General features: G+C 50.7%; 3 protein-coding genes across 3 annotated transcripts; 1 reads left to right on the top strand and 2 right to left on the bottom strand.

Moving 5' to 3' along the window:
- The first annotated feature begins 11,220 nt into the window (after window positions 1–11,220).
- On the top strand, window positions 11,221–12,771 carry KCNA10 (potassium voltage-gated channel subfamily A member 10). The gene has a single exon (XM_035570611.1). It carries the CDS (start codon window positions 11,221–11,223, stop codon window positions 12,769–12,771), a length of 1,551 nt encoding a protein of 516 aa, XP_035426504.1.
- A 4,805-nt stretch (window positions 12,772–17,576) lies between these two features.
- LOC118260411 (embryonic pepsinogen) lies at window positions 17,577–20,977 on the bottom strand. The gene is made up of 9 exons (XM_035570612.1): window positions 20,922–20,977; window positions 20,638–20,800; window positions 20,204–20,321; window positions 19,592–19,710; window positions 19,287–19,486; window positions 18,872–18,985; window positions 18,244–18,388; window positions 17,905–18,003; window positions 17,577–17,714 (listed from the first exon to the last, which is right to left on the bottom strand). The coding sequence occupies exons 1-9, from the start codon at window positions 20,975–20,977 to the stop codon at window positions 17,577–17,579; spliced, it is 1,152 nt and encodes a 383-aa protein (XP_035426505.1).
- Window positions 20,978–23,747: 2,770 nt separating this feature from the next.
- PROK1 (prokineticin 1) lies at window positions 23,748–27,789 on the bottom strand. Its single transcript, XM_035570619.2, has 3 exons — window positions 27,718–27,789; window positions 26,336–26,626; window positions 23,748–25,560 (listed from the first exon to the last, which is right to left on the bottom strand). Exons 1-3 carry the CDS (start codon window positions 27,787–27,789, stop codon window positions 25,441–25,443), a joined length of 483 nt encoding a protein of 160 aa, XP_035426512.1. The 3' UTR covers window positions 23,748–25,440.
- Window positions 27,790–27,843: the final 54 nt, after the last annotated feature.

Below are 27,843 nucleotides of genomic sequence, written 5' to 3'. Positions count from 1 at the left end.
GGAGCAAACTGCTCCAGCACGGGTCCCCCACGGGCGGCAGCTCCCCCCAGACCCCTGCTCCTGCGTGGGCTCCTCTCCACGGGCTGCAGCTCCGGCCCGGGGCCTGCTCCTGCGGGGGCTCTCCATGGGCCGCAGCCTCCTCCAGGCCACATCCACCTGCTCCAGCGGGGGCTCCTCCACGGGGGGGCTGCAGCGTGGAGATCTGCTCCATGTGGGACCCATGGGTGCAGGGGGACAGCCTGCTCCACCAGGGGCCTCTCCACAGGCCGCAGGGGAACTGCTGCTGCGTGCCTGGAGCACCTCCTGCCTCCTGCTGCACTCACCTGGGGGCTGCAGGGCTGCTTCTCACTCTCCCCTCTGTCAGCTGCTGTGTGGCAGCATTTTTTCTTCCTTAAATACACTCTCACAGAGGCACAAACAACATCGCTTATTGGCCCAGCTTTGACCAGCGGCGAGGCCCTTACCTAACATGGGGCAGCTTCTGGATTCTTCTCACAGAAGCCACCCCTATGGACCCCCCTACCAAAACCTTGCCACGTACAGGCAAACGGGATGTCTCACCATGCCAACTGCCAGGAAAGTATCTCCTTTTGGCATCTGACATATATCAAATGGATGAAGATAGGTTTCCCTACCAGTGTTTTGTTTCTATTGTTCTTCTCAAATTGCCCACTAAAAAAGTTCCAAAAACTTGAGATGCTTCTCACTTCGGATTTCCAAAAATCAAAACACTTGCTTGAAACAGCAACTTCTGCATCCAACCTGGACTATGAACTTGTGCCCTGGTGAATAATTTCCCCTCACACATGGGAGAAGATGCTCAGCCCACAGCACAGCTTGGAAAGCTGTGGCTCTGCCATGGCCACTGCTGCGGTGAGTGGACTCACCACTGGGCTTGGCTGCTGCTAGGCTCAGACATATCTATTTCCCAAGGTCATGGGAAGGAGATTAGGAAATCACACCAAAACAGAAATCAGCTCCAACATGGCACAAGGAGCCCGGGGCTGCTTGGGGGAAATAGCCCTGAGGGGCCACATCTACCTCTGTGCATTGAGATCCTTTTCCCCACATTTGGGGGGAGATTTTCCAGGGCTGGTTTTCCAGCACCTAAAAAGGTAGTTGTGTCCCTTGCCTTTCCTTTTTTTCTTTTTTTTTCTTTTTTTTTCTTTTTTTTTCTTTTTTTTTTTTTTTTCTGAGCAGCACCTCTGGGAGACCCTGACTTTGTGTGCTCAACTGCCAGGGTGCTGCTGAAAGGGCTCAGCACAGATTCACCAGCAGAGTGTGGAAGCCTGTCCTGGTTGCACCAGCTGGAAGGAAGCTCGGGGGAAAGGCTCAGCATCTCAAGCCACTGGCAGGACGGTTTGAGATGCTGGGGTGGATGGGAAATGCCCTGGCTGATGCTTGCCCCACTCCTGTGTGCTGGGTACCCATCTAGGGCAATGCCCCAGTGCTGCCTTTGCTTGGCAAGTTCTGTGGCATGGAAGGTGATGCTGCCTGCATGGGCTGGAGAAAGAAATGGAAAGGGAAGTATCTGCAGTGTTTTCAAATCCTGCAGGATAAGCAGGCAGGGGCTTGAAACAGCAGCTTAGAAGCCTTCATTGAAGGCAGTAGATGATGCTCGCAGCCCTAACAGCCCTTTGGACAGACCCAGTGGCTATGCCTGCATCCAGCAGCCTCTGATCTGCACCTGGCTGGGGCTGCTTTTTGGTTGTGTCCAGGTATGGCCAGGACCCTGTGCTATGTGGGCAGGTAATGCCAATGCATGATCCACAGGGGTGCACAGAGGAATGGGCACCCCTGGACAAGGCAAGATGCAAACTGGATGCAAAAAGCACGCAAGGGTGCAACTTAGGCTCCAGAAACTTCAGTGGTTTGGGAGCCAACAGCAATTGCAGGTTCCAGGAAATGGATTTTCCCATGCACCAGGGCAGAGTCAGGCCCAGCTCTCAGCAGCAGCAGCTGAGGGAATGCCTGGTCAACAGGACCCGTGGCCAGAGGAGCCCCAAACCCCTCCACCTGGAACGGAGACATGCTGGGGGTGGGAGCACCGGAGGGGCTGAGCGGGGGCAAATTAATGCAGCCCATGTGAAACTGGCACCATCCTGGCTGCCAATCAACCCTGCAAGCAGCTCTGCAAAGGGGGGGATGGGGGGGGGGGGTGTATCACCCCATATTCCTTCATTTGATGCTGTTCCTTTTTCACTCTCACTTGGAAAGCAGAGGCCATGCACACATCTGCAGCCAAGAGGGTGGCAGGCTGGGAGCTTGAACACTGCTGCAACTTGCAAGCAGAACCCAGTGATGGAGCAAAATCCCATTTCAGGCACAAGGAGAATGAGGGCAAGGAGTCCCACCGGGCTCACGTGGGCACTGGCATCGCCTTTCCGCCCAGTGCAGGAGGGTACAAACGTCCCGCACCGCCACAGCCACACACTGGGAGAGGTGTGGGGGCTGGAGGAGGCAGCTGGAGGCAGTGGGACCGGGTACCCCGAAGCCGGAGCAGGATGAGGATGAGAATGATGCAGAAGCTGGGTTTGTTGCTCCCTTCCTTTCTTTTTGCAGCAGGTTAAAAGACAGGGGTGGAAGAGAGGAGGGGTTGGCAGGTGGCCTTGAGGGGGCAATTGTGTTCTGCACTCCTTTTTGGTGGTGGTGTTTTTTTATTAATTTATTGGGGGGGGGGGGGGGGAGGGGAGAGGGAGGGTGGTCCTTGGAGGAAAAACCAGGGAGTCAGAGGGTTGCTTCTGAATGCTGGGTGATTGTAGCAAGCAACCCTGGGGTTGCCAGGAGTTGGAGGGTCCCATTGACATTATCCCAGTCCCTTTAAATCTTAATTATGTTCCTGCTGTGCCCAGATTATAATGTCCTCCCCTGGGACCGCAGGGTCATGGTGACCATCCTGTGAGAACCACACCAGTCTCTGCTGAGGCTCCAGCTCAGTGCACGGTGCTGCCAGTATCAAGCGACCCCAGGTCTCCAGCCCCTGTCACTGCCTACTTTTTTGCCATTGATGCAAAAATCAGGATCAATACAGGTATCAGCATGACCTGATTAGCAGCTTCCTATTGTTTTCCATTTATACCACCCATCCACTTTTGGCTGTGGCCACAGCCTCCGGGGAGGGTTTGTACCTAGAGGCTGCCGGTGCAGAGGCAGCTGGTTTTGTTGGGGTGAGGTCGTTTGCTTGTCCCCAGGAGCAGGAGGAGGTCACAGCACTGGGCTCAGTACTCAGATCCCCATGGGGCTGGGCTCTGCCCGCACACACAACCTCACAGCACTTTTGGGCAGACCAGGAAAGTTTCCCATTGATTTGGCATCGACTTGTCTTTATCGCGTTACCTCCAAAAGCCCATTCAGCAGCACCAAAAGGCGCCAAGGCAGGTTTTGTGTTAAATACCCACTTAAACCTTTTTCTGAATCAAGCTAAAACACTGACTCTGGGCATGGGGAAGGTGGGGAGGGCTCCGTTTTAGCAGAGCTTGGATCAGGCCCAGGCGATTGCAGCCAGCCTCGCCGCAGAACTCATTTCACCCCATCTGTCTTTTCCTACTGCCCAAATGGGTTTGCGGCAGCTTTGTACAGGCACCTGAGATTGGGAGCACTGCAGCTTCCTCCAAGCAGGGATGGCTGCTCTCGACCTAGCTCGTTATTAAATTACATCCTGACCTGGTTAATCCATAGCTGATTAATTTGGGCTGTATGGCTGGGTATCAGAAAGGTTTCATCTGTCTCATGGTGTGTACTCTATGTACCAGGTTCTCTGTTAATCTGGTTTATATATATATATATATATATATATGGGGGAAAAAACAAATGGGAAGATGCGTGCAGGAAGGCTGGGCCAGGCATGCCACCCTGCCTGATGTGTTGGGTTGAGGCAGCGAAGGATGCCTCTGTCCTGGACTGGGAATCCAGCTTGGGAATTTCCTCCTATGCATCATTTTCCATGGGGGTCTGGACTGGCTGTGCAGCACATCATGAGGGCAGGGGAAACTGAGGCACGGAAAAGGTTGCAGCCCATAGCAGTTAGTGGCTGCCAGTTTAGACCAAGCATTTCTTTGGTGGTGGGATTAAAAGGTTTAAATGTTGGGGCTCATCCTAGCCTCTCCTTTTTAAAGCGAAGGCCTCTCTACACATGGAGATGTCACAGACTGGATTTTGGGGCCCACTGGTGTTGCGGGGCAGCAGAAATCACGCCTCTCTGTACCCCATGCTGACATGCTTGTATTTCACCATCTCTCAGCCCCTTTTCCATTCTTCTGCTGCTCCCACACTTGAAAGTGGAGGGAGCTTTTGCCAGACCTCTGTCAAAAATTTGAATTAGTATTTCCTACTTTTTATCATCCACAAACAACCAGTGACTCCCTTCTTGCCCCAGCCCTGCTTAGTCCCCTTCAGCTGTGAATATTTGCCTTGAATTTAAGGAACTTGATTTGAAAAGATCTCTCCTGAGGAGGGGAATGCCCCACAAATTTTGTCAGGGTCTTTCTTGGAAACAAAGTCACAAGCAGCTCACTGGTGCTGCCTGACCTCAGTTTTCCTGGAGGGATGACCCCTGTGCTGCTCCCCAAGCCTCTGAGGGTCCTCTGTGACTGAACCAGGGATCTGTAGCTCCTTTAATTATCGCCAGTTCCCCATTTTATTATCCTCGGTGCCAGAGCAGTCCGTCAGGCCGGAGCCAGTCCATTGACCCAGCCATACATTGAGGGGGTTGAAGTTTGGGTCGTGCTCATTCCACATTGCAGCCCTCGTGTGTTCCTCTGTTCCCAAAATCCAGCATTCCCTGGTGCTGGGGGTTTCTGTGATTTAGAGATACTTTGTGCAGCGCTGAGAAATAAGAAAAAGTCACCCCAACGTCTCAAAGATCCACAGAGGTGTCATGGAGTCAGTCCAGCCCCATCCAGTAGCAACATAGCTGAAATGAGTGCTGCACCCCCAGCTAATTAGTTCTGCCTAAAAAGAGAAAAATTAGAAGGGGCTCATTACTGCACTAAATTGATCTGTGGGCTGAAGCTCAGGTCTGGCTGGTGCAGAGCAGAGCACAATAGGCATGGCTGTTCACAGAAGAGTCTGTGAGCATCATTTTGCCCTAGAATTAAGGAAAAATCAAGTTGGGTGCCCTCACTTCATTGCATGGAGTGGTGATGGGGTCTGCAGGACCCCTCCTGGCTTCCCCCTGCTCCCACCCTCCTCCAGTTTGCCCCATGCATACCACAGGAGAAACTGGTGTGATGAGCTGGTTTCTCCTTTGCTGCCCCCTGCACATGTTATAAGCTCCCCACACAAAATAAAACTCGTGGACCTGCTGCAAAAAAACCCTCAGCCGGCAATCCCTCTCTGCAGGTTTGTCCTCCCCATCCGCAGCAGCACTGTGCGTGCGGAGCTGCTGGGCAGCACTTCCACAGCAGCGCTTGCTGGATGTCTGCCTGCCCCTCGGGGGCAAAGTTGCCCCTGGGACAAATCCCAGCAGATGCCAGGAGCTGCTGCTGGGGGGATTAGTGGGACAGAAGTGCAGGAGGAGGACAGGGCGCCCGGCTGTGGGTGTGGAAATCCTTGCGTGTGTAAAATCTCCTCAGCTGAATGTGAAGCAGAACTTTCCCATGGGGATGTGGCGGGTGCGTTGTGTAATGCTGCACGCATCAGCCTGCTTTGACCTCAGGGATGTTGCTGGTCACAGCAGCTTTTCCTGCCAGAGCTGATTTCTCAGCCCAAGCACAATCCAAACTATTGGCATCTTGTGGGTGGTTTGCATGCTTCAGGCTTCCCTCAGCCACAGATGCTCTTTGCCTGGGTGTAGGATGTGACCCTCATTAGCACCAGGGAGATTTGAGAGAAAAATAAATAAATAAATAAATAAAACAAAAAGGAAGTCATTTTTCATCCAAAAACACCATCACCCTGTGTTTGAAGTCCTCCCAAAGGATGGGTTTGGAGGGCAGACAGGCACTGGCTGGGGCTGAATTTAGGTGCTGGAAATATTGCTTTAGCTCCCTTCTACTGGTAGATTCCCAGCAGGTGGGTACATATAAGCACCATAGTCTGTAGGGGTGCAGAAGGGTATGTGCAAAATGATGAACCAGCCCTGAAGAGCCAAAAAAAAAAAATCTGCATGATGTCGTGTCCCATTTCCATCACTGGCTGCAGCTGCAGAGGGTTGGACCTGAGTATAAGATGCCCCAAGCCTGCGGGTCCCAGGCTCTCCTCCAGGACAGGGCACTTTAATGTGCTCATTAACCTCATGGGTGGAAAATATCTCTGAGGACAGTGGAGGGAGCTGGAGGGAGGGAAATCGAGGTGACCGGGTCCCTCAGGAGCAAAGGAGCATCACTGTGGAGTAATTCAGGCTGTGGCACATGGGTAGAAATGTACCAAAACACAGCGCTAAGGGGGGGGGGGGGGGGGGGAGGAGGAGGGTGTGGGGTCACCTGGGTAGGGGTGTAGATGGTATCCATCCTTGCGCGAGTCCACCCAACAGGGCTGAAACCTCCCTAGGGTCCTTATGGCAAGGATGCAGTGGGGTTATGAGTGCAACCAGCTCTAGGAAAGAAAGAAAGAAAAAGTGGGGAAAGAAAAAAAATCTCAGTTACTTCAGTGACTCACGCTGTCCTGTCTGGTGGCATTCCTTGGGGGCATTTATTTAGTTACTACTTGCTGCTCTAAGCCCAGTGGCGCTGGTGCCCCAGCCAGGTGTGCGGAAGGGGCTTGTCCCCGCTCTCATCGTCCCTGCCGATGCCCTCTCAGGACCGTGCTGGCTCTGCCTGCTGCTGCCCCAGCTCCTGGAAATGTCTGGGGGGACGGGGATGTCCCGCGTGGTTGTGGCACTGTGGCCATCCCCTCCTGGAAGGGAGCCCACTGTACCTGCAACCACAGGCAAGAGGTAGGTGGGCATCTGGGGATGCTCCAACCCTTGGGCTCTCCCCTCCCTCCTCATTTTAATGCTGTTATTATATACTAATAACAAAAACAACAACAAAAAAGCCTTATTCCCTGCTGTAAATCTGTCTCCTCATGCCAGCAGTGCTCGGGTCCCTGGCCCCCTCTCCACCTCCCTTCTGGGGACTGGCTCAGACCTCACCACGTCACGGACAAGACTTGTCCCCGCTGGACCAGCCGGAGCATTATTGGGGATTAAAGGTGGCATCCGCCAGAAGGGCACATCCCACCCCGGCCCGCTCCACAATGAGTGGGTGGGGGAAGAAGGTGGGGGGCCAGGGGTCCCTCCAGCCCCCCTTCCTGATGGACCCCTGGCTCTTTTCAGGGCAGAAAGGGTGCTTTTTCCCAGGGCAACGTTGGGGCCAAGGCTCCAAACCACATCGGATCCTGCCAAAGCCCATCCCCGGTGTGCTGGGCTGCCAATTATACAGTGAACCAAATAAGAGGAGAGCGTTCTAAATGACATTGCCTGCTTTATCCCAACGGGACCTCTCAAGGGTATGGCTGGACTTTTTTTTTTTTTTTTCTACTTCCCCTACACATCCCTATGTGTGTTTAATAACTCTCTTCCCAGATGCAGAGAGCATTGGCACTTCCATGCCCTGCGTGGGTAAGTCCCCATAGGTGATGACATGGGGGGGCTATGGAACAAATTGTTTCTTTTCTCATTGAGCACAGGGGTGATGGGGAGGGCATGGGGGGGGGGGGGAGGGGGGAGCAGTGCAGCACCTCTGATTTTCTGGGAGGACCTTGGAGAATTCTGTCATTTGCCCAGGCGTGTGAGGTTTTGCTGGGGAGGGAAGCAGAGCTGGTGGGAAGCAGGAGGAAGTTGTACATGGGGAGGTTTTGACTGCACAGATGCAGAGGGGCTGGTGGAAACCACAGACCCAATTTACTGATTTGCTAGCGGGATGTGAGGAGAAAAACACAAACTCTCTCTCAAATGACCTTTCTTTTTTCAGTCTCTCTCCCTTGCATTTTTTTTCCTCCCAGCCAGGGATTTTGGATGAAGCGTATTAGTTAATCAGATTCTGAGAAGCAGATGTTAGGTGATTTAGGAGGAAAAAATGAGACTTTCTAGTTCGAGCCTCTGCTAGAGCCTACAGTGCGCATTGCAAACCATGTGGCTCTGTTCTTTCTTTGAGAGATTGCTTTGTGCATTTGGGAAGTGCTGGTAATTTTAGCCTAAATCTGAAGTGAGACAGAAAGGATGGTCTGGAGTCTGGGGACAGGTGGGATACCTATCTCTGGTGATGGGGACAGGCAGATGTCAGCATACTTTGTGGCTCTGAATGCAATGAAAAGAAAGTCACAGCCCTGAACCCTCTGGGCAGCTCCCCGATGGCTCAAAATGGGACTAAAAAATTTGGAAAAGAGCTTAAAAGCTTGAAACTGAGCTAAAATGTTCCTTTCCATGCCCTGCTGGCAAAGATGAGCACAACTTTCCACTCCCAGCAGTGACCATGACATGCAAATTGTCCCTTCACAGCTCTCAAGCCTCCATTTTCCCATGGGGGATGATGCTGGGTGGGCTCAGTTCAATGTGAATGCAGGCTTTAGAGCTAAGCCAGATTTCTAGATATTGCAATTCAATATACCATGATTCAACACACCGCAATTGCCTCCGCGGTGGAAATTCTCAGGCTGAACCAGCCCTACCAAGCAAGGGCTTGGGAATTTCCTTGCACAGAGTGCCAGCATGCAGTATTAGGAGTTAAGCACCCTTAATGCTTTTTAAGGCTAAAATCATCTCACGGTGCTGACTTTGGATGCAATTTCACAGTCAGCTTAAGCTGCTCTAAGGTTGCTCTGGTGTTGAGAGAGCTCCTGGGCACAGGCTAACTTCTGGGCTTCCAGCAGGACCGAGGAGCGGTGAACGTGGGGTCAGCTCCCTGCTCTGGCTGAACAGTCCTGTTCTCCTCATTCAAACTGATTTTCTTTTTTTCTCCCTGATTTAAAAATCAGCTTTGGGGTTTAGTATTAAGGAAAAATAAGAAAGCACAAAACAGAAAGATGTGTTGCTTTTCCTTTTTTTCTTTAACACTTTTTTTTCCCTCTAAACGAGCTTTGTTCGGTCTGGGTTTATCTCAGCATCCCTTCTCCCAGCCTGGCTGCTGATGCTGCGGGGTCACTGAGGTGTGGGCTGTCTGCAGCTCTCAGTTGCACTGCACTGTCTGCACCCCGCATTGCCCCGATGCTACATCTCACCCTGTCCACAGCAGCTTTGAGCCATTGAGCTCGGCACCTTACCTTGGATAAGGACTCTGGCTCCTGCACAAAGTTTTGCTTTTGGGCTTATAATGCTGACAGCAGAAGAGCCAGGATGCTAACATCTTCTGCTGCAGATTTGGGTTTCTAGCTGGTGTGTACCCAATTTGGACACCAGTGATTCAGCACAGTTGGAGTCCTCTGCAAAGACAGAGGAACAATTTCAGAACCCCGATGGCTCCAGCTCAATAAGGAGGTTTGGGCACCAGCTGTGTCCCAAGCTGTGTCCCTGTGGCCCCAGCACGGGACCGGTCCCCGCACTGCTGCTGCTCCATGCAGACGTGGCCCAAATTGCACTGCTATTCTTGGCAATTGAGGGCATTTGTGTTTTTCACTCCCTTCTGCTGAACTTCACTGGGTAAGAAAGGCAGCGGGCCCTTGGTGATCAGTGGGCACGCAGAAATCAGAGCCACTCTGTGTCCTTGTGTGGTTTCTTATGTTCAGAAAATACATCTGGGGGAGAAAGAGCTGGAGGGCAAAGGAGGGGAAATAAATTGGGGTGGGGTGGGGTGGGGAACATGTGGGGAAAAGTGCATTTTGGGGGTAAATCTCCTCAGAACTGTTCTCTGTTAACTTCTAATTTCCCTTTGTGGTTCTCCCTGAGGCAGGACAGGTCCTTTCCCGGTTCTATAACGTGGCCTGGTCCCTGAGCTCCTCTTTGATTTTGCCATTGAGCTCAGCACTACAGTGGTGGCCTGCTGGGGATGAGGCCCAGGAGTGTTTTGGGGACATAGTGCCAACAGCACCTGCCGGCCCAGTCTTGGGAAAAGATCCACCCCATGGCCTGAAAAATGCTCTCCAGTCTCTCTGAGTAACCTGAGTGTTTAAACCTCATCTTCTTCCTATGGCTGGGAATATCATTTTTACCACAAGGAAGGCCTAGGAGAGCTAGAGAGGATGTTGGCCTCTGCCTACCCCAAATTTCAGATCAAGACAAGGGGTCCCCATTCATGTCCCTCTTCACGCAGAGTGGAGGGGTTCTCCAGGGCTGGTGGACACGTCCTTCTCCTCCTGACCTGCCTTTCTTAAGTCCCAGCCTGGCCCTCATTTGGGAATTGCTTTCTAAGTGCCAGGTGACCCAACTCCTGGGGTTCCACCAGTGACTCTCCCAGCTGGATCAGGGGCTGTGGCTAACCAGGACACCTGTGTTTAATACGCAGAATCACAGAATCACATAGAATCACAAAATGTTAGGGATTGGAAGGGACCTTGAAAGATCATCTAGTCCAATCCCCCTTCCAAAGCATGAACACCTAGATCAGGTCACACAGGAATGCGTCCAGGTGGGTTTTGAATGTCTGCAGAGAAGGAGACCCCACAACCCCCCTGGGCAGCCCGTTCTGGTGTTCTGTCACCTTCACTGTGAAGAAGTTTTGTCTCATATTTAAGCAGAACCTCCTGTGTTCCAGCTTGCACCCATTGCCCCTTGTCCTATCATTGGGTGTCACCGAGAAGAGCCCGGCTCCGTCCTCCTGACACTCACCCTTTCCATATTTATAAACATTAATGAGGTCACCCCTCAGTCTCCTCCAAGCTAAAGAGATAAATACCTTTGAATCCTGCTCCAAACACTGGACCTGCAGCCTGTGGATTAGTGCACACTTGGAAATGTCTGAAATAGCCCCTCTTGCTCTCAGGGCTGGGACTGGTGAGGAAAGTCTGCATGGGATACCTGAATTCTTCCCTGTCTTCTACTACTGCCTGACTTTTTATCCTTGGATGCTGTAAGCAGTATTGGGAGGTTTAGTGGTGATAGTGAAGCCGTCCCAAAAAGGGGCTTGCAGGATCTGGAGCTGAAAGATATACTGGAAGTATAATGCCCGTGAAATTAATGTTTGCATTAAAACATACAGGGTTTTCTGACCTTGGGTTTGTTTCATTCTTTCCAGTCAAGCAAAGCGATCCACATGCACAGTTCATCTCTCTCTCCCTGTCCATTTGCTTGCAGATCCTCATAGTGTGGGAAAGACGCAAGCTGCTGGTATCCGACCTGGGGATTTATGCTGCTAATCTGATTAGTGTATGATGGACGTGTCCAGTTGGAAGGAGATGGAGGTGGCACTAGTCAGTTTTGACAACGCTGATCAGATCGTGGAGGATCCCTGTTATTCAAATGACCTCAGTCCCGCTGGGCAGTCACGGAAAGGCCATCCCAGCTGCACAAACCTCCTCTCCAACTGGAGAATCCTCATCAACAGCGAAAACGCCAACAATGAGACCATTTTCTCCAGGTTCTCTGCTGAGTTCAGTGAGCACCTGGTGGGGGAACGGGTGGGCATGGAGGAGGGGGACCAACGAGTCATCATCAATATTGCTGGGCTGAGGTTTGAGACGCGGCTCAAGACCCTCAACCAGTTCCCGGAGACCTTGCTTGGGGACCCGGAAAAGAGGATGCGTTACTTTGACTCCATGAGGAATGAATATTTCTTTGACAGGAACAGGCCCAGTTTTGATGGGATCTTGTACTATTACCAGTCTGGTGGGAAAATCCGGCGTCCAGCCAATGTACCCATTGATGTCTTTGCTGATGAAATCACCTTCTATGAGCTGGGTGATGAAGCCATGGACCAGTTCAGGGAGGATGAAGGGTTTATCAAGGACCCTGAGACCCTCTTACCAACCAATGACTTTCATAGGCAATTTTGGCTGCTCTTTGAGTACCCCGAAAGCTCCAGTGCAGCCAGAGGTGTAGCTTTGGTCTCTGTCCTGGTCATTGTCATCTCCATCATCATCTTCTGCATGGAGACCTTGCCAGAGTTCAGGGAGGAAAGGGAATTTAAGTCCACCCAGGAGCTTTCTAAGAATCTGACAGACACCTTGCTGGCCCACAGCACCTTCACAGACCCTTTCTTCGTCATAGAGACTGCCTGCATCATCTGGTTCTCCTTCGAGCTGTTTGTCCGGTTCATTGTGTGCCCCAGCAAGACTGACTTCTTCAGAAACATCATGAATATTATTGATATTGTGTCCATTATCCCCTACTTTGTAACTCTCACCACCGAGCTTATCCAGCAGAGCGAACTCAATGGGCAGCAGAACATGTCCTTGGCCATCCTACGGATCATCCGTCTGGTCAGAGTCTTCCGCATCTTCAAGCTCTCCCGGCACTCCAAGGGGCTGCAGATCCTGGGGCAGACCCTCAAGGCCAGCATGAGGGAGCTGGGCTTGCTCATCTTCTTCCTCTTCATCGGCGTCATCCTCTTCTCCAGCGCTGTCTACTTTGCAGAAGTGGACGAGCCACAGTCCCATTTCTCCAGCATCCCCGATGGCTTCTGGTGGGCCGTGGTCACGATGACAACCGTCGGCTATGGTGACATGTGTCCCACCACCCTGGGTGGGAAGATTGTGGGGACTCTGTGTGCGATTGCAGGAGTATTGACCATTGCACTGCCCGTCCCCGTCATAGTCTCAAACTTCAACTATTTCTACCACAGGGAGACAGAAAATGAAGAGAAGCAAATTCTGCCTGGAGAGGTGGAGAGAATGCTCGCCAGTGTGGTGACAGGAAATGGCAGCATGGAGTCGCTCAATAAGACCAATGGGGGTTACCCTCGAGACAAGGCCAAAAAATGACATTGCCGTGATGGGACTGAGCACTGTCAGGTGGGATTGTCTGCATAAGGTATAAAGCATCCTCACGCTGTGATTTTTTTTTAAACTGAATATGCTGCTGCTATTTTTTTTTCTAGACATTTTTCAATCTCTGATTTCCTGTGGCTGTTCAAATAAATACCATCTTTCTTATCTCTCTTCCCTGCCCATCAGTCTATTTTTTTATTATTTGATGCTCATCTGCTTGACATTTAGCTTTTTTGTCCATGATATCAGAGTGCCATTCCCCATACGCAGAGATTTTCCCCATATACCAGAAGGGGAAAAAAGGCAAAATTACATGAAATGCTTTGCCTGGTGGCACCCAGCTGTCCAGGGGTGGAGCTGGTTGCCATCTCCCTGCTTTTCTTAATCCATTTTAAATATTTCCTCCACTACTCAGAATGTGGGTATCTGAGCAATCCCCAGATCTGGGAGTGGTCTGGCTGGAAAATAAGCTTTTATTTATTCATTTATTTTTCTGGCTGAAAAATAAGTTACATTTTTAGCTGGATGAGTTCCCTGGTATGTCTGCCTAAATAATTTGGGTGACACAGTAGGGTGGGCAGTGATGGATGGGATTGAGCCACTGGGTGTAGGGATTAAGACAAGAAGGATGGGGACCAGCTCCAGTTGCACAGCCACCAAGAAAGGCCTGGGGTGTGGTGGCTCAGTGCCCACGGGCATTCCTGGTGGACAAGCTGATCTCTGAGAAGGACAGGGGGGATTTTTTCGTGCCACAAATGCTTGATGCGTGGGTTATCTGGTGCACAAATGCCTTCAGGGATGAGCCTCTGCGACCTTGTAGATTTTGTTGTCACTTATGTTGCTGCAAATGGGGCACGGAGTAATGAGGGCTGACGTTTCCTGACAGTTTGGCTTTGCGTTGTAAAAATCACTTCTGGTTTTGAAAACATGCAAATTTCCATAGGCATTTTTAATGGGAGAAACAGAAACAAATCATTTTGCTGTTCTCTCTAATGCCAGCAGGTTTTCTTCTGACAAAAACGTTTTGTTCCAACTTCACTGTTTCAGTTGACTTTTTTGGTGTTTCTGCCTACATTAAAATCACAGTTTCTCATACAGTGTCTACACATCCGCTTTTATATCCCACATCTGTTATATATGATGTCTCATATCCTCAAGGTTCAGCATGATCATTGCACAATATGCCAACATCTTTGGTTTGCAATTTCATTCAGAAAGGAGTGATGAAAGAATGTTTATTTATTTTTATACCTGTTCTGATTGAAAATGTGAGAGAGGGTGTGCTGGGATTTTCCCTCTGGCAGAAATCCTGCACCAACCTGCTCTGCTGCAGAGCTCGGTGTCTGGGGGATTCTTATTCTGGTTTGGGGTAATTTTTTTTTGTGGGCTTTCTGCAACAACACCTTTGGTCCACCTGCACCCCAGGCAGGTGGATCTGGAACATGATCAGGACAGGTGTCCTTCAGGGACAAATCTCCCTTTTATCCTAATTTTCTCCCATCCCTCCATGACCCTTTTCCTCACCCCATCCCTTGCCACCCTCAGAGCATCATCACAGACAGAGGAGGAGCAGTGAGAGCTGTTTATGCTCCTTCCCTCTGTGCTCAAGGGGGAAATACCTCATTATCTGCGAGGACGGCTGGAAGAACAGCTGGGCACAGCTGGAGGAGGCACAGCTGGGCACAGCTGGTGAGCAGCATTCTGAGACATCCCCGGCTCCTCTCCAGTCACTCCTCATTTCTCTCCAGCTGTTCTGCCACTTCTCTATTTTTATTTCATAGCAGAAAGAATGAAACTTTTTAAATTCTTTTATTTTTTTGAGCTCTCCTTCCCAAACCTCACTCCCATTATATCAAAGCTGAAGCACTTTTGGTGTTTATTCCTTGGGAAGTGATCATGAGAAACACTGGTGAAAAGGTTTGGGTTGGGAAATATTCAGCCTGCTTCCTATGGAAAAGCTCTGAGCACATCCTCACTGCTCTTGCTCCCTTAGCAATCAGGGAGGGATTGAAATGGAGGGATGCTGGGATGGACAGATTGACAGATGGATGGATGGATGTGTGGAGAGATAGGTAGCAGGATGAACAACTTGATTCTTATTAACCTGTAAATTTTATTCTTTAATAAAAGAGTAAACGCTTCAAAGTAGAGCATACAGAAAATACTGGTTATTTGGAGCCAATGTTCTGTTCTTGTGATTTTGCAATTTCACAAACACCAGGAGCTGGTCCCTGCCTGGGAATCATGTGTGCAGGATGAGGCATGGGACGTTACAGACCTGACGGCACAAGACCTGCTGGATGAGGACAAACTCTGCAACAGTTTCCCCAGCAGTTCAGCTTATGCCAGCTGTCACGGGGTGGGGGACAGATGCAAGGGAGATCCCTAACTTATGCTGTGAGGATGGGGTCAGAGACATTAAACTTGTCCAGATACAACAGCCGATTTCTGATTTATCATAAACGGAACAGTAGAAAAAAAACGGACTATGAATATCCTACTAACACCCATCTAATGTCTGATTAAAAAAAAAAAAAAAAAAGCATTTTCCCAAACAATTTGCAGCTTAGCATTTTCCCAAATACAGCTCCAAAGCTCAAAGGAATCCATAAAAGGCTCTTATTAACTCTACATTTCATGAGTCAAGCCCTAATGAGGCAATCTATCATGTCATCTGGGACACAGGGAAGAATTCCCCAGAAAAAAAAAATAAAAAAAAATCTGAAGATGGCATGAAACCTCTTTCCTTTATCAGAAAGGTGTCCTGGCTACTTTTCTTTCCATGGAGCAAGCCTGAACCTTGGACATATTTGTCCACTAGAAGCATTTTTCTCCTCCTTCAAGCCATAATTTCCAAGCAAACGCTGGAACATCCTTTTGCCACCAAACAGGTATTTCTGTGCATCCCCTATGCACGGTACAGTTCTGGCACCGCAGCCACGAGATGGCACTCCAGGATAGACATTTCCCAGGACACAGTAGGAAACTACTACAGCAGTCCCAATGTGTTTGTTCCCCCTTTTAATTTTTGCTTGGAGGCTTTTAGCTGATTTCTTTCTTTATTGCCTGAGTGAATGCAGATGTGGGAAGGGCTCCCCTGGCCATGGGGGATGCTCACATGGAGAAAGCCCCTTAAAGGGCTGTTTGCCAAGGTCTTCTGGCATCGGTGCAGAATAGCCATGTCCAGAGGATCTGGCTATGAGGAATATGCCACCTGGCAGAGCATTTGGGATATTAGCTCTGCCCAGGCCAAGGGCACAGCTTCCCTTTCCCTTCTTGTTCATCATGAGCATGGGTACAGCCCCAGGTGCTCCTGCTGGAGCTGTGGTTCCAGCTGCATTGGGCCCATTTCATGTTGCTTATAACAAAGATGGAGCCAAGATAAAGCCCCATCTGCCCAAAAGTCCAGCCTTGGTCCCCACCTCTCATGCACTTTCCAACCCCCCGGCGTTAAGTGACCCGGGGCTATGTGAGCTCAGGGAGCCTGGGCATAAATCACATTTCCACCATCCCACATTATATACTCATTATGTTCTCATTATATATCATAGAATCATAGATTCAGAATAATAGAATCCTAGAATCACAGAATGGTTTGGGTTAGACTGTATGGGACCTTAAAGATCATCTGGTTCCAAACCCCCTGCCATGGGCAGGGACACCTCCCACCAGACCAGGTTTTAACAGTGAGGGGAGAGAAATTCCTTTCTGATCACCTGGGCTTGTCCCTCCACATCATCCAGAGCTGGTCCCATTGGGTAAACAGCCTCCTGGCCCATCAGCGATGGAGCCTTGTCTATCAATAAATAATGCAACCAGCCCCTAATCCCCCAGCCCAGCAGGAAAGGCAGAAGCAGTGGTCATGCCTGGAGCTCTCTTCCAGCCTCCTGCTGAGCACTTTCACTACAGCTGCTAGGGAGGAGAGAGACAGCCTCCAGTTTTAACAGGGTTTTATATGGATGGCGGTAATTTCCTTTTCAAAAATGAGAACTGCTCTTTGAGAGGAATGAAGCAAAATTAGAGAAGGAATCATCCTGACCATTGCGGGGAAAAAAAAAATATCATAAAATAAAAATATTAGTTGTTCTTTTTTTTCTTCCCAACAGTATTAAGGACTATAACTGAGGATTAGTTGGTGTTTCCAGTCTCTTAGTACCAGTCTGAGAGCACAGACTGGTTTGTTATTTGGAAAGGGACCTTAAATTGAGATTCTTCTGGGGGGAAACAACTAAGTGTAAATGGATCGCTCTAAACCATGGAAATTGAAATGAGACATCACTGCTACAGACAAGCAGCTGTGGATGCACTTCTGTAAAAGTTTCACAATGGGCAAGCACACAATGGCAAGAACTGTCTCCAAGCTGTCTCCCTGGGTGTGGGTTTGCAGGGATCTGCTCTGAGGTGGGCTGTGTTTGGGATGGAGAGTTTATCCTCCCTGGTAGGAAATTTGGGTTTTTCAGAATTGCTCATTTGATGCAGCCCCAGTACAAGAGCCAGCCTTGACTTGACCTAGTCTTCAGCCCGTCCTGGCCACAACCACAGCTCCCAAAGGCCCCAGCCTTGTGGAGCTGACTGAATGCTCCAAAGCCACCATGAAGCAGTAATTGTATGACACCTCCTTCATAATTCCTGCCTTTTTATCACAAATAAATGTGCAGCCACCATCTCTATATCATCAACACTTTATTCGTGTGTGAGCAAGGGATTCCTTATGAGAGAAGATCTCTTGCTGCTCCAAAAAATATGGTCGTGGTCTGGTTGAGTGATCAAACCACAGCACTGCTGGCATCACAGTGGTTTTAAACAGCCTTGGCCAGTCCAACACGGTTGTTGGCCCGGTCAAAGATGCTGTAGTACACTCTGATGAAGACATCTCCCAAGATCCAGAGGTCCGCAGAGGTGTTCTGGAAGCCACTGATACATGCTTCTTCATTGTTCTGCATTTGAGCAAGAGAAGGCAAATGGGAAAAACGTGGGTTAGTACCTTTTGTCAGGTTGCTCTGGAGGCCCATGGCCGTCCATCTGCTGTCCCCCACAGGAATGGGAGAGGCCAAAGTGATGAGAGCCATTGAAGAAAATAAAAGAACATGGAGACAGGCTCTTGGAAGCCGGGTACTCACTTCTTACCTGCTCAGTGTAAGCTGAGGCGGATACAGGATACTGAACCCCATTGATGACAAAGACAACATCAGGCATGGCAGAGATGTAGCTGCAATTCACATTGTACTGCAGGGAGCAAAGGAAAGAGGCTCTTAGGTAAGAAGCAACACATTCAGGTGGTGAGGAGGGAAGGTTTTTGATTTTTCTGGTAGAGTCTCATGGAGCTCTCTGTTGGAGGTGCCACTGCAGCAGGGCTGCTTTGCCATGAGCAGTGATGCTGTTTGCCTGTGTGTGGAAGCAGCCTTGGATCCAGGCTTGTGCCAGGCTGTCTCCAGGGCCACCAGAGCAAGACACAGATGCTCTTACCTCTCCATACGTGTTCTGCCTGGCCCCGACTGCGCTCTGGATGTCACTTATGTCAGAGGGTGGCCCAGCCACAAGGGACGTGCCCGTGTCAATGATGGCTTGGCAGCCACCACTGCACGCAATCTCCTGCCTGTTCACGATGATGCTGGCAGCAGGGAGGGAAGAACAAACAAGGGAGGGGCTGCTAGGCCTGCTGAATCTTCATGACACTTTCAGACTTGTTCTATAAGAGTTAGAGCTAGGACAACTTTCCTCTCCTTGAGCCCTCTGCTTCTTGGGGTTTGCAATGATGGCTGGTATCACAGCCCCATTGCATAAATGCAGACGGAGGCACCAAACAGCCAAAATCTGGGACCCAACCAAGCCCAGCAAAGTAAGTTGCTCTGCTCATCACCAGACACATCCCCGAGAGAAATAAGCTTTGTGCAAGAGAAGAACTAGGCTGTGTCCCAGCACAAAGCATCCCCAATTCAGATAGAAATTGCCAAAGTTCTGTGGGTTTTGGCTCCTTGGCTTTCTGCACCACAATGTGCTAAATGCCAGTGGAAAGCCCACGATGTTCATGGGTCTCAGTTCTCTTCAGAAGCGATGGCTAGAAATGAACATAAATCAGCAGTCATTTCCTTACCTGTCCATGGAGATCTGCCAGTAACCCTGGTAAGAGACAGGAATCCAGTTGATGGAGCCAGTGAAATAAGCTTCATCGATTCCCCCGAAGATGACCACGCTCCCCATCGTCTCGCTGGATGATGCATAAAAGGAAAACACCACAGGGTTTGCCATGTCTCTTCAGTGCAGTTACCTTAGAACAAGGGGACCGTGAGTCCCGTGGGGGAAGGTGCTGCCCGTGATGCCGCAGTCACATCCTCTCCCCACCTCACTGCTGGGACTACAGCAGCGTGCTCCCCTGCCCTTAGGCATCATGGCACAAAGACAACAGCTGGATAGCAGCAGTGACAGTGGAGGAGCTGCAGTGACCAGCAAATGATCTGAACCAGACACATCTGCTACCTCCCCCAGCTGTCACAGCTGATGCATCTTACCGGGATAGATAAACCGAAAAGAGGTTCTGCTCCAGCAAGCTCTCATTCACCAAGTTATCAAAGACTGGAGTGATCCCATCAGCAGCCAGACTTGGGTAGCCCAGTCCCAGGATCCCATCAAATGTAACATGGACAAAGAATTGGCCGGGCTCTGTGGTGCTCAAGCCAAAGAGCTGGTTGGTGTCCATCAGTGATGCAACCTAGGGATGGGGATGACAGTTAGTTGGATCAGGCATTGCAATATGGGTGTGAATTTGGTGGAGAAGGCACAGAGGAACCCTCTGAGATGCCATTGTGACACTCACAGTGACAGTGTCGCAGCCCACGATGCCCTCCATGTCACCAGTGCCATAGTGAATGGAGAGGTTCTGCCCTGTGCTTTTGTAGGTGGAGGACTGCGATGGGTTAAACATCTGATGGCTCTCTAGAAGGTAAGTGGGAAACCAAAAATGAAGATTTTCAGGAAGGCTGAGCCATCAAGAAAGCGTGGGAGTAAGAACCCTGCTGAATTGCTATTTAGACCTGCCATTTATTACTTGTGCTGCAGGAACAATTTAGCTGTAAACATTTGCCATACGTTACAGCTGCTTCTCCAGCATCCTAATGCCAGGGATCTGCAGGATATTCCATCTCCCCTTTGGGACAGATGGGGAAACTGAGGCACCGAGCCCTAGGAGTATCACCCTGTGGAGTACAGCACTGAGTAGGTGTTACATCCCAAATACTCATCCCAGCATGTTCCGCAGAGTTGACGGGACCCAGCACCATGGGGTCTGCTCATTGTACTGGCTAGGGGGCCCGTGGTCTCCCTGCAGTGTCACCACAAAATTTGGGCTTGATTCTGCAGAGATAAGCCCACGGTGTGCTGTTGGATCCCAACTCTGGCAAAATGGGGAGCCCTGTCTGGTGATACTTACGGCAAGCTGGGCTGGCACAGGAGATGGAGGGAACCCAGAGGTTGGAGGAGCCGGTGTCGAAGACCACTGTGAAGTCCTGCGGTGGGGTGCCAATGGAGATGGTCCCGTAGTACTCCATCTACATGGCAGCAGGACAAAAGGATGCTTTCAGGGCATGAACCCAGGCCTGGAACTGCCCCAGACCCACTTGTAGCTTTTGTGGTCCCCTTCTGCACATGCATGGGACTCATGGGACTCAGAGCTGCTGAGGAGGTATTTCAGAGTCCAGGCTCTGTCCAGGGCCAACAGTATGGGTGGGAAGGGGCAAAGGAAGTGAGCTGAGGGCTTTGGGGGAAAAAATATCAGGTTTGGCCCGCACATGGCACAGACACAGGGATGGGCATCCCACAAACAACCCCAGGGCTGCACTACTGTGGGTCAAAGCCAGCACTCACATCCAGGGTGTTCAGCAGGGGCTCGGCAACCACATCAATCAGACTGGGAAAAGCGTGCGGAAATTTCGTGCCGATGTCATAGCGGTGGTGTTGGAAGAAGTGGCGCAGCAACCCCTTCTCCCGGAGGATCTCTCTCAGTTTCTTCCCCCTTTCCAAGGGCAGCCTGGCACAGGAAACAAGAAAAACAGAGTTAGCCAGGAGCTCACTGCCTGCAGCTCCTGCAAGCAGCATTTGACAGCGTCACCGTTGGTGCTGAAGCCCATCATGATGCTGTGGGGACTTACTTGCTGAAGCCCTCAGAGAGGGCAAGGACCACGCACAGAAGGACCAGGGATTGCATCGTGCCGGGGCTGAGGGGGCAAACGTCCTGTGGCTTATATAGTCCCAGCGCTCTCTGGCTTTGGTGCCAAGGGCGGCTGGGACTGCCACAGAACCATCCCCTCCCTGGCGGGCACCCAGCCAAGACCCCCCCCGGTGACACCCAGGGACTGGAGCCCATGGCAAACAACACCCAATGTCATTACGTCACCCAGCAGGGGGGTGACGGCCAGGTGCTCTGTGCCAAATTCCTACAACCCCTGTGCTCCCCCTCCCTGACCCCCTCATCCTTTTAGCACCCCAAATCCTTCATCCTGACAAGGATCTGCACATTGTGGGCATCAAAATTAGCCATCGCTTTACACCTGGGCATCCAAAATGCAAGCAATAGTGGGTCCCCAGCTTCATGCTTCCCTGCCCCCACTTTAGGGGGGATCTGTCCCTGGTAGGAACAGAGAAGGGGGTCCCACTGGGTGCCACCATGTGCGTACAGTGTGGGGACGTGGGCGTCTGGGCTGTGCGCACGTTTTGGCCCTCCGCCACCTGCTGTTATCTGCAGAACTGATTAGTTAAGTCATATGCAAACAGGCTACGGGAAAGGTGCCCCCGCAGCATGCTGACCCCTCTCTATGTGCTGTGTGCCCAGCGATACAGGGACCATTAAACCAAGATTAAAAGCCTAATGAGCACCCTGCTATCAGCAACACCAACAATCGCTAAAGGCATTGGCTCACCTTTTGCAGTTGGCCAAGAGGGGAGCACAAGAGAGCTCGGCTGGAGGACGGAGGATGCAGGGCGATGCTGTACCCCACGGGATAAGGAGCTTCATATCAGCTCGGTGCTGGCGGCTTCTGTTTGAGTACCTCCAGGCCCCAAAATCTAGAGGCAGCCACCAGCATCGCAGCAGGGTGTAGGGTTTCTCTGACGACAGTGTGGAAAAGCCGTCATGTTCCTTTTACGTTTGTCATTGGAATCCCCTCTCAGACTTTTCACTGCCTGGGTTAGAAGTGATGCTGAGCGCCCCTGAACTGCTGGGAAGGTCCCCTCCCACCGCTGCAGGGTAAGGCAGCTTTCTGCAATGGGCCCTGCTTTTGTAATAGAGTAAAGCAAGAATTAATAGTGATTTCTTCAGCAGCGTTATGGGAACCAGCTGAAATTGTCCTGTTGATTAGTACAGAATTGGGAATGGGCTGGGCTGCACTGGATGGAAAAACAGCCCCTGCCTGCTCCAGGGATCCGTCCAGCTTTGGTCTCACACAAGGAAAGCCCCTTCCCATCTGGTCAGACCCACCATGGCACATCCCAGAAACCACCCTGGGAAACAAAATATCTCTCCAACTGAAGCCCTCAAAATCCACACTCAACCCTGCCTATACCAAATTGGCTTCTCGAGGGCTGCTGTTGGAGTTAGGGCTGTCCCAGTGCCGTTCAAAGAAGGGGTTGCAAGACCCAAACTGCAGCCCACAAAGGGCATCTGATCTGAAGCCCCAGTGAGCACCACGGTTTTGTCTTGCAGAGCCATGCCCCATGCCGCAAAAAAATGGCCCCATCCAACTGCCAGGAGCAGCAAACTGCTCCAGGGCACCACGAGTTGCTGAAGGGAGAGCTTTGTGGTGGGAGCAATGCTGCATTCCCAGACTTGAAAGAGAAATTCAAGTAGCAGGAGGCTTGATTTATTCTCGCTGTAAAAGCAGGGTGAATTTGATGTAGATTTTAGGGGGAAATTGCACGATGCTCTTTAGTAACCACATTGCGGTTACGTCGGGTGTTGAACATCCAGCCCCGGGAGCGAGCATCCCCTGGGCACGGCGCCGGCACTGCGGTGCGGCCACAAGCCGTTTGCTGCTGGGCGCGGTTCACCTTGAAGCCAGGACATTGCAGGGAGGACATCCCAGTGGGCAAGGGGGGGTGCTTGGCACCGCGCTGCGGTGGGAAACGAGCATGTGAGAGGCAAACAGCCACCAGTGCTCCAGGTTAAGGGCTGCGTCGGCTTTTCCCCACGTCCCACGGGAGGACATGAGCTTTTGCTTCGCTACATATGTTTTATCCCCTCTGGGAGTGTGCACAGAGGTTTTCTTGCATGGCAGCTCTTAGGATGAAAAAATGCAGGGGGGAGACTTGCTGCCGTCACTGAGTGATTTCCCATTAAATTGTGATCTCCCGCAGTTTAAAGCCATCAGGAGATTGGCAATGCCAATCTGTAGGAAAAACAGAAGAAGCAAAGTAAAGCAACGCAACATAATAAAAGAAACCTCAAATATGAAGCTATGCATTTTTTACACTGTTACAAAATAGTAACAGTGTTGTGGTTTTTTGTTTGTTTGTTTGTTTTGTTGTTGTTGTTGTTTGTTGGTTTTTTTGATTCCCACCACCCCCATCCCCCTGTTGCTATGGGACCCCTTCCATATGGGGAAAGAGTCTGTCCAGGACAGCTCCAGAGCCCTTCTGCCATTGTGTCCTATGCCAAGCGATGGGGCAAATGCCCTCGAAATCAATAAAATGTATTTGTTTGTTGTTTTAACCAAGCTGCCTATTGAGGTAAGTCTTTCTTCACATAATAAAATAAAATAAAATAAAATAAATAAAATAAAATAAAATAAAAAAATAAAACCAACCCAGCCATTGCAGTGTTTTATTTTCATCCAATTTACAATATTTTTTTGAGGGAGACACAAGTGTGGGGAAGCTTTCACCTAATCTCAGTTATTTTACATTCTCCATTAACACAGCGTCTGCCACAGAAAAACAATTGGTGTCCTTAGAAATAGAAATGGTTGCTACAATAGCACCAAAACCCATCAAAATCCAGCAAAAAGGGGTGCCTAGGCTACAGGAGGGGTTTGCAGCTCAGCTCCCTCCCACGACCCAAGGCGCTGCTCCCGAAGGTAAACCCCTGCAGCTGCCCAGGCAGCAGCTCTGCATACAAGCGCTTTCACACCCTAAAACAAGCTTCTCGCTTAAGCGTTGCCACTTCTTTAAAGGAAACAAATTTTTTTTCTGTTAATGCTGATTATTCTTTTTTTTTAATTTCTCCTCAAGCTGCTGGAGGTTACTTTGGGAAGTCAAAGGGATGGTCAAATGAGGCAGGCTTTTCCCACAATGTGTTTTTTAGGAGGGGAACTGAAAGCATGTGTCTGAGATAACCTTTAGGACCTAAGTTAACAAAAAACATTTAATTAAATTTAATGTCCCATTTTTCCTCTCAAATTTGACCAGCATAAAAAGAGGCCAGCATAGTGCCTGAACCTCAGGCAGCTGCTGAGCCTGGAAAACTTCTCCTCATGTCCCAAAGGCCCGCATCAGGCAGCTCCAGCCAGCTCTGCTTCACCCCCTGCTAAAGAAGTTGCATTGCAAGATGCTTTGCACCAAAGCTTGAATGTTGGGGAAAACCCAACCCTTAATTACACAAGACAATTGATGGACTTTTAATTGCAGGCATTAGCTCATTCATCACCAGCTTTCAGAGCTGCTTCCAGGAGGAAATATGTAGATAAGACACAATCACAACAGGAATTGTCGTTGCATAGATCACAAAGCAGATTTGTGCAGGAGGAACTGCACGGGAGCCAGCACAGCTGGGAGGCTACAGGGGCACTGCAGAGGCATTGGGTTTGTGTTGGCTTGGGAAGAAGCTGAAGTTTGGTTGTCAATCAAAAAGCTCAAATTCTCACAAAGGGAAATTTCTGCTCCTCTGACTTTCCTTTTGTTTTTTCCTTTTGTCTTTTCCTGCACAGTTGAAAAATGCAGAAATAAGCTTTCCATTCCCCTCTTTTGCCTGCAAAATGTGAAAATGGGATGGCTTGGCACTGCCAAAAATCTCCCCTTCCCTGAAATGAGTTTCTAGTGAAAGCAGCCAAAGATCACTGTTCATTTTGGAGGCAACAGGAAGGGACTGTGCAGGAAGGTGCCTTGAGCTCTGCAGCCAACGCCCTTCAGCCTCCCAGAGAGGAGCTCAGATTGCCACTGCCACCTCCTCCTGCTGGCCTCGCTTTGCAGACTCTTTGGCAGGTGAAACGGTGCCGATCAGCTTCACCTCCCAAGTTTTATTGTGCACTGGGGCAAACCCCATGGGAGGAAGCACTTGGCTGCAGAGGTGGGAGTTTTGTGTTCTCACTCTTCCCAAATTTCATCACCCTTTATTTTGATAAAATAAAGGATGGAGGTGAAATGTAGCGGACAGCATCCATTACAGCCGGACAATATCCTGTGAAATGTTTTTTTGAGGCCAGAGATGTGTCCTGTCCTCTGTCTGCTCCTCTGCAGAACAGGGCTCTGCTCTGGGGCAGAGCTTTGCTAACCAATGTGCCAGAGCAGCTTGGCCCAACTGTGCCTCAGTTTCTCCAGATACATAGCTTATAACAATGTTTTCTACCTTGGAAAAGCATTTTTAGGGTTGCCTTGTGGGACACTGCATTAAGCCACAGGAGGGAGCAAAAAATGGGCACTGAGGGCTGGCAGCCAGGATGAAACTCACAGCTCCATCACCTAAAAGTCAATGTTCTTGAAGTCAAGCGAGCAGCGGTAGCGGCCATCGAGGAACCTGGAGCAGATGAAGTTGGGCAAACAGGGGCAGGTGTGGTGCTGGCGCTTCCCCAAGAATGGGACCTACAGAGAGAAATGGGAGAGAGGATGGGGAAATGCCCCCTGCGTCACCCCTGTGTCAGCCCTTGGGATGCAAGCAGGTAAGAAAAACTATCAAATGTAACAAAAGCCCTGGGAATTTCTCTCTGCTGCTTCTCAGGAGTTTAATGGGTATGCCTGAAATGAATTTCTGATCCTTCTGCCTTTGCTCACTCCTCATCTGAGCAGGAAAAGAAGGCATGGCATCACTAAATCACTACCACCATGCAAAATCGATATGCGAGCCCGGAGGCAGAACCCCCTCCTGAGGCCGGGTGTCTGGCACTGAATGCGCGTGGAAGAGGAATGGCAGCTCGGGATAATCCAAATGCTTCGGGGCGTCTTATCCAACAAAGATTGCAGCGCCCGGGTGGCTCTGCGGTATTAACTTGGCTTCTCCTTGCTCGGCAGAGCATTTACAAGTCAGTTTGGAGCACTTTCCTTTAAACGGATGTGCTGGGCGACTCAGCCCCAGCTCCCCAGGCACTGCCGGCGCATGGCAGCAGGGTTTAGGGTGGCGGGGACAGACCGCGGGAGCAGAAAACACTTTAGAGGATGAAAGCAGCTGCATCACACCAGCCTGGGAACCCCCACAAGGCTGCCCCCAGCCTCCTCCCAAATCCATCCCAGCCCCCAGGGCATTAACTGAGTTTTCCTCCCAGCACATGGAGCTCAGTGCCCCGCAAGAGCCAAGCTGGTGCTTGGCCCAGGGTCCCTGAACTGCCCCGTTTCCCCCACCCATGGACCACCCCCCCGGTACCTTGTGGCTGAAGGGGTGGCACTCGTCCCCCTGCTGCCCCAGGGGGGTGCACATCCGCAGACCCCGGAGCCAGAGGCTGACAGCGCAGCACGTCCCGCTGCCGCACTGCAGGTCCCGCTCGCAGGCCTGGGAGAGACACAAAGGCAATGGGGCGGGTGAGGGGGAGGTCAGCGTGTCTGCCCCCAAAATCCCTTGGGGAGCAGCCAAGAAATCTGCTCCTGGCGACTGGGTGCAAATCCCGCATGGGGATTTAAGGGAGAGGTGAGGGATGCTCCCAGCTCTCCCATTCGGCTGCAGGGGTTTTGGGGCAGGGCACGGTCTGGATGCAGGGTGTAAAACCAAGAAAAACCCGTGTGCAGGGAGGGAGCCATCCCTGGGGGAGAAGTTTGCAGCTTCCCAGCTCAAACCCCTAAGGGAACCTGAATCTCGCCGAACACCCAAAGCACTTCTCAGCACCCAAATAATGTTAAAAATCAGGTCCCAGTAGTGATGGACCACAGCTTGGCTCTCGATGCAGCCCCTTTCCTCCAACCACCAGGGCTGCACGCTCAGCTGAGCCCCACCAGCACCCGAACACAGCAGAGAGAGCACCCGGCCTCTTTCTATTCAATCAGACATTTCTCTCCTCTTAAAAACTTGTCTCAATTTGGGAGGGTGAAGGACAATCCGAGATGCTCCAATCCCTTGCTTGGAACACAGTCCCCATCTAGGTATGTTTTTCTCCATTTGGAAAGCTTCCTAAACTTCCCCATTTTCCTGTGTGCTGGATCCAATGCAGTGCTTAGAAGAGAAACGGAGGGAAAAAGCTGTGCTCTGGGGTGACTTTACACTCGTGTGCAAGGAGCAGCACAATCAGAAAAGCAAGGATTGATAGGGAACAGAACTGACGCACTGAAAAAGCAAGTAATAAACTAAAAAATACCTAAAGCAAACAACGAAAGGCACCGCTGGCATTCCAGCGCCTCTCCTGATCATTTTCTCAGTGCAAATAACGGGGTGGGGAGAGAGGCAGGGAAGGAAGTTGGTTTTCCATCCAATTTGACTTTGTGCCACACGGGTGGGGGACGGCAGGGCAAGTTCAAAGCAACTTGAACTCAGGGTAGCAAATTCAGCTGCTGCTCCCTGCGCTACGCTCCACACAGATAAAGCAAGATAAACTGGTAATTGAAAAAGATTAAGCACCAAACCTGTGCAATGAGCTCTGGAGAGCAAGAAGATCTAATTACAGTGTTGTAACCGCAACCCACAGGGTGACAAGCACAATTGCTGCCCTATTTCAAAAAAAAAAAAGGCAAAAAAAAAAAAAAAAAAAAGAAGCATAACAACCCCAAACCCCAAAAGCCATCCCAAGCTGGGCACGGGAGCAGTGAGGCTGCACTTACCCCCGTGATGACAGCGCCACGGAGCAAGGGCAGCAGCAGGAGCAAGCAGAGGGTCTGCAGGAGCCGTCGCATGGTGCCGTCTGCCCGCACCGACTGCAGTCCTGCACCCTATATACCCCTTGCCCT

This window comes from Cygnus atratus, chromosome 24 (genome assembly GCF_013377495.2).
Source record: "Cygnus atratus isolate AKBS03 ecotype Queensland, Australia chromosome 24, CAtr_DNAZoo_HiC_assembly, whole genome shotgun sequence".
NCBI classification, from domain to species: Eukaryota; Metazoa; Chordata; class Aves; order Anseriformes; family Anatidae; genus Cygnus; species Cygnus atratus.
This window is presented reverse-complemented; position numbering and strand designations above follow the sequence as displayed.